Genomic DNA, 6,647 nt, shown 5'->3' on the forward strand with positions numbered 1-6,647 from the left:
AAAGAGGAGGTAGAGAATGAGGGGGGTAAAGAGGAGGTGGAGAATGAGGGGGGTAAAGAGGAGGTAGAGAATGAGGGGGGTAAAGAGGAGGTAGAGAGTGAGAGAGAAACATAAACGAGAAACGAGTTAAACATGAAAACGTCTCCAGAAAACATTTCCCATTGACTGTAACGTATTGAGAAAAACGTCAACTACTGTGACATAATACCTTTTTTCCCAAAAAAACGAGCCAGGATGACGTTGTTCCATGATATCATGTTGAAGTTATCGGTGTCCTCGGTGACACATTTTTTGTGGGTTTGGTTCTGTACTCCAGCACTTTGGATTTGAAATGATAGAATGACTATGGGGTTAAAGTGCAGACTGTCCGCTTTAATTTGAGGGTATTTTCATCCATTTCGGGTGAATGGTTTAGAAATTACAGGACTTTTTGTTCATAGTTCCCCCCATTTTAGGGGACCAAAAGTAATGGGGGTCTTAGGGGAATGATATTTGTGCGTCTGTAACTTTCTTATTCACAATTCATTCAGGACTATCTGTAATTATAGAAGCATCCACATTAATGTGGAAGTGTTAAGAAATAAATTATATTTATTGTTTACAATAAAAGTGACTCCAAAATGACACAATACATTATTTACCATTAATTTCCATTTGGCACAAAATAATCTAAAACACAACCAAAACAAAAAGCAAATGCATCCAACAAGTTTGTAGAGTCACAAGGTTGATGTAGTCATTTGCGTGCTATGAATACTGTATGGGACCAAATACTAAACTTTTGACAACTTTAATACACATTTAAGTGAATTTGTCCCAATACTTTTGGTCCCCTAAAATGGAAGGACTAAACTAATTTCTAAACCATTTACCCGATATGGATGAAATAAAGCTGACAGTCTGCACTTTAACCTCATAGACATGGTATCATTTCAAATCAAAAGTGCTGGACTACAGAGCCAAGACAACAAAAAATATGTCACTGTCAGAGGGCACTGTTGATTTTTTATTTATTTATCCGTTATTTTACCAGGTAAGTTGACTGAGAACACGTTCTCATTTGCAGCAACAACCTGGGGAATAGTTACAGGGGAGAGGAGGGGGGATGAATGAGCCAATTGTAAACTGGGGATTATTAGGTGACCATGATGGTTTGAGGGCCTGATTGGGAATTTAGCCAGGACACCGGGGTTAACACCCCTACTCTTACGATAAGTGCCATGGGATCTTTAATGACCTCAGAGAGGTCAGGACACCCGTTTAACGTCCCCCTACACAGGGGCATTGGGATATTTCTTTAGACCATTGGGGGATATTTTTTTTAGACCAGAGGGAAGAGTGCCTCCTACTGGCCCTCCAACATCACTTCCAGCAGCATCTGGTCTCCCATCCAGGGACTGACCAGGACCAACCCTGCTTAGCTTCAGAAGCAAGCCAGCAGTGGTATGCAGGGTGGTATGCTGCTGGCTAAATACTTGATACAGTGCCTTTGGAAAGTATTCAGACCTCTTGACTTTTTCCACATTTTGTTACGTTACAGCCTTATTCTAAAATTGATTAAAAAAAGATAATCCTCAGCAATTACACACAATACCCCCAAATATATATATATATTTTTTTAAATAACTTATTAACATAAGTATTCAGACCCTTTGCTATGAGAAACAAAATTGAGCTCAGGTGCATCCTGTTTCCATTGATCATCCTTGAGATGTTTYTACAACTTGATTGGAGTCCACCTGTGGTAAATTCAATTGATTGGACATGATTTGGAAAGGCACACACCTGTCTATATAAGATCCCACAGTTGACAGTGCATGTCAGAGCAAAAACCAAGCCATGAGGTCAAAGGAATTGTCTGTAGAGCTCAGAGACAAGATTGTGTCGAGGCACAGATCTGGGGAAGGCTACCATTGAAGGTCCCCAAGAACACAGTGTCCTCCATCATTCTTAAATTGAAGATGTTTGCAACCACCAACACTCTTCCTAGAGCTGGCCACCCAGACAACTGAGCAATCGGGGGAGAAGGGCCTTGGTCAGGGAGGTGACCAAGAACCCGATGGTCACTTTGACAGAACTCTAGAGTTCCTCTGTGGAGATGGGAGAACCTTCCAGAAGGACAACCATCTCTGCAGCACGCCACCAATCAGGTATTTATAGTAGAGTGGCCAGATGGAAGCCACTCCTCAGTAAAAGGTACATTCTAGCCCGCTTGGAGTTTGCCAAAAGGCACCTAAAGACTCTCAGACCATGAGAAACAAGATTTTCTGGTCTGTTGAACTATTTGGCCTGAATGCGAAGCGTCACGTCTGGAGGAAACCTGGCACCATCCCTACGGTGAAGCATGGTGGTGGCAGCGTCATGCTATGGGATGTTTTTCAGTGGCAGGGACTGGGAGACTAGTCAGGATCGAGGGAAACCTGAAAACCTGCTCCAGAGCACTCAGGACCTCAGACGGGGGTGAAGGTTCTCCTTCCAACAGGACAACGACCCTAAGCACACAACCAAGACAACGCAGGAGTGGCTTCGGGACAAGTCTCTGAATATCCTTGAGTGGCCCAGCCAGAGCCCGGACTTGAACCCGATTGAACATCTCTGGAGAGACCTGAAAATAGCTGTGCAGTGACGCTCCCCATCCAACCTGACAGAGCTTGAGAGGATCTGCAGAGAAGAATGGGAGAAACTCCACAAATACAGGTGTGCCAAGCTTGTAGCGTCATACCCAAGAAGACTCGAGGCTGTAATCGCTGCCATGGGTGCTTCAACAAAGTACTGAGTAAAGGGTCTGAATACTTATGTAAATGTAGTTTCCAAGAACGTGTTTTTGCTTTGTCATTATGTGGTATTGATGAGGGGAAAAAAACGATTTAATACATTTTAGAATAAGGTTGTAACCTAACAAAACGTGGAATAAGTCAAGGCAGTCTGAATAAGTCAAGGCAGTCTGAATAAGTCAAGGCAGTCTGAATAAGGTCAAGGCAGTCTGAATAAGGTCAGGCAGTCCTGAATAGGTCAAGGCAGTCTGAATAAGTCAAGGCAGTCTGAAAAAGTCAAAGGCAGTCTGAATAAGTCAAGCAGTCTGATAAGGTCAGGCAGTCTGAATAAGGTCAAGGCAGTCTGAATAAGTCAGGCAGTCTGAATAAGTCAAGGCGTCTGAATAGGTGCAAGGCAGTCTGAATAAGGTCAAGGCAGTCTGAATAAGTCAAGGCAGTCTGAATAAGGTCAAGGCCAGTCTGAATCAGCCGAGGCAGTCTGAATAAGCCGAGGCAGTCTGAATAAGCCGAGGCAGTCTGAATAGGTCAGGCAGTCTGAATAAGGTCAAGGCAGTCTGAATAAGGTCAAGGCAGTCTGAATAAGGTCAAGGCAGTCTGAATAAGGTCAAGGCAGTCTGAATAAGTCAAGGCAGTCTGAATACTTCCCGCTGTAGATCTTCCTAGATGTTTGATGAAACAGCAGAATGTGTAGTAACGTTTTGTTTGTTTTCTCCCCCAGGCCTCCTGCGTAAAGTTCTTCACCACCTTGTTTCCTCAGATCATCACTCTGAGTCCTGGACCTCCTTTTCTCTTCCTGTTACATTCCGCCCCCTTGACAGGGTAATAACCGTAGACTTTAAAACCAGTTACATTCCGCCCTTGACAGGGTAACCGTAGACTTTAAAACCAGTGATACGGATAGCGCTGACGTCATCCGCGTATTCCTATGGAAAACTCGATGGCGCATGACGCCGGAAGTATTCTGAATTTGAAGCGCGCAAAATTGCTGAATGGGGCGAATGGCACCAAAATATTGCTAAGGATCATGGTCTATGTAGTCATTTTCATCCGGCCTGAGAGAGCCTACTTGTAGCCTGCCGGCTCGTGATTGGTCTGTGTCAGCACGTGGTCTGTGTGATAACAGATGTAGATGGATCACTATTTAATTAAATATCTAGTAGTCAGAATGGATCACTTTAATTAAATATCTAGTAGTCAGAATGGATCAGTATTTAATTAAATATCTAGTAGTCAGAATGGATCACTATTTAATTAAATATCTAGTAGTCAGAATGGATCACTATTTAATTACTATCTAGTAGTCAGAATGGATCACTATTTAATTACATATCTAGTAGTCAGAAGATGGATCACTATTTAATTACATTATGTAAGTCAGAATGGATCACTATTTAATTACATATCTAGTAGTCAGAATGGATCACTATTTAATTAAATATGTGTAGTCAGAATGGATCACTATTTAATTAAATATCTAGTAGTCAGAATGGATCACTATTTAATTACATATCTAGTAGTCAGAAGGATCACTATTTAATTAAATATCTAGTAGTCAGAATGGATCACTATTTAATTAAATATCTAGTAGTCAGAATGGATCACTATTTAATTACATATCTAGTAGTCAGAAGGATACATATATTTAAATATCTAGTAGTCAGAATGGATCACAATTTAATTAAATATCTAGTAGTCAGAATGGATCACTATTTAATTAAATATTGTAGTCAGAATGGATCACTATTTAATTGCATATCTAGTAGTCAGAATGGATTACAATTTAATTAATATCTAGTAGTCCGAATGGATCACTATTTAATTACATATCTAGTAGTCAGAATGGATCACAATTTAATTAAATATCAAGTAGTCAGAATGGATCACTATTTAATTAAATATCTAGTAGTCAGAATGGATCACTATTATTAATATCTAGTAGTCAGAATGGATCACTATTTAATTAAATATCTAGTAGTCAGAATGGATCACAATTTAATTACTACTAGTAGTCAGAATGGATCACTATTTAATTACATATCTAGTAGTCAGAATGGATCACTATTTAAGTAAATAATGAATAAATAATCAGTTAATAACATATATAATCCAGACTGGACACTGGCCAGGTCAAATACCATGTATAATCCAGACCGGACACTGGCCTGGTAATATCACATGTATAATCCAGACCGGACACTGGCCTGGTAATAACAATGTAATCCAGACTGGACACTGGCTGATAATAACACATGTATAATCCAGACTGGCACCTGGCTTGTTAATAATATGTATAACCGACTGGACACTGGTCAGTTAATAACATATACAATCCAGACTGGACACTGGTCAGTTAATAACATATAATCAGACTGGACACTGGTCAGTTATAACATATAATCCAGACTGGACACTGGTCAGTTAATAACATATATCCAGACTGGACACTGGTCAGTTAATAACATATAATCCAGACTGGACACTGGTCAGTTATAACATATAATCCAGACTGGACACTGGTCAGTTAATAACATATAATCCAGACTGGATACTAGCCAGTTAATAAATATAATCCAGACTGGACACTAGCCAGTTAATAAATAATCCAGACTGGACACTGCCAGTTAATACATATAATCCAGACTGGACACTGACCAAATAATAACATGTATAATCTAGACTGGACACTGACCAGGTAGTAACATGTATAATCCAGACTGGACACTGACCAGGTCATAACATGTATAATCCAGATTGAACACTGGTCAGTTAATAACATATTTAATCCAGACTGGACACTGGCCAGTTTAATAACATATAATCCAGACTGGACACTGACCAGGTAATAACATGTATAATCCAGACTGGACACTGACTGGTAATACACATGTATAATCCAGACTGGACACTGGCCAGGTAATAACATGTATATACCAGACAAAACACTGGCCTGGTAATAACATGTATAATCCAGACTGGACACTGCCCAGGTAATAACATGTATAATGCATGGACACTGACTGGTAATCAACATGTAATATCAGACTGGACACTGGCCAGGTAAAACATGTATAATCCAAGCCGGACACTGGCCTGGTAATAACACATGTATAATCCAGCCTGGACACTGGCTTGTTAATAATATGTATAATCCAGACTGGACACTGGTCAGTTATAACATATACAATCCAGACTGGACACTGGTCAGTTAATAACATATAATCCAGACTGGACACTGGTCAGTTAATAACATTAACCAGACTGGACACTGGTCAGTTAATAACATATAATCCAGACTGGACACTGGTCAGTTAATAACATATATCCAGACTGGACACTGGTCAGTTAATAACATATAATCCAGACTGGACACTGGTCAGTTAATAACATATAATCCAGACTGGATACTAGCAGTTAATAACATATAATCCAGACTGGACACTGGCCAGTTAATAACATATAATCCAGACTGGACACTGACCAGGTAATAACATGTATAATCTAGACTGGACACTGACCAGGTAGTAACATGTATAATCCAGACTGGACACTGACCAGGTATAACATGTATAATCCAGATTGAACACTGGTCAGTTAATAACATATATAATCCAGACTGGACACTGGCCAGTTAATACATATAATCCAGACTGGACACTGACCAGGTAATAACATGTATAATCCAGACTGGACACTGAACTGGTAATAACACATGTATAATCCAGACTGGACACTAGCTTGGTAATAACATGTTATCCAGACTGGATGCTGAATAGGTAATAACATGTATAATCCAGACTGGACACTGCCCAGGTATAACATGTATAATCTAGACTGGACACTGATCAGTTAATAGCATATATACATCCCGACTGG

At 40.0% G+C, this 6,647-nt stretch overlaps 1 protein-coding gene across 1 annotated transcript in view; it reads left to right on the forward strand.

Moving 5' to 3' along the window:
- Window positions 1-6,647, forward strand: part of cfap65 (cilia and flagella associated protein 65) — an 82,222-nt gene that overhangs the window by 17,564 nt on the left and 58,011 nt on the right. The window contains 2 exon segments of the mRNA XM_070439342.1: window positions 3,508-3,550; window positions 3,553-3,640. Of these exon segments, the coding sequence (XP_070295443.1) occupies window positions 3,508-3,550; window positions 3,553-3,640 (131 nt within the window).

Source organism: Salvelinus sp. IW2-2015, unplaced genomic scaffold (assembly GCF_002910315.2).
Source record: "Salvelinus sp. IW2-2015 unplaced genomic scaffold, ASM291031v2 Un_scaffold1582, whole genome shotgun sequence".
NCBI lineage: Eukaryota > Metazoa > Chordata > Actinopteri > Salmoniformes > Salmonidae > Salvelinus > Salvelinus sp. IW2-2015.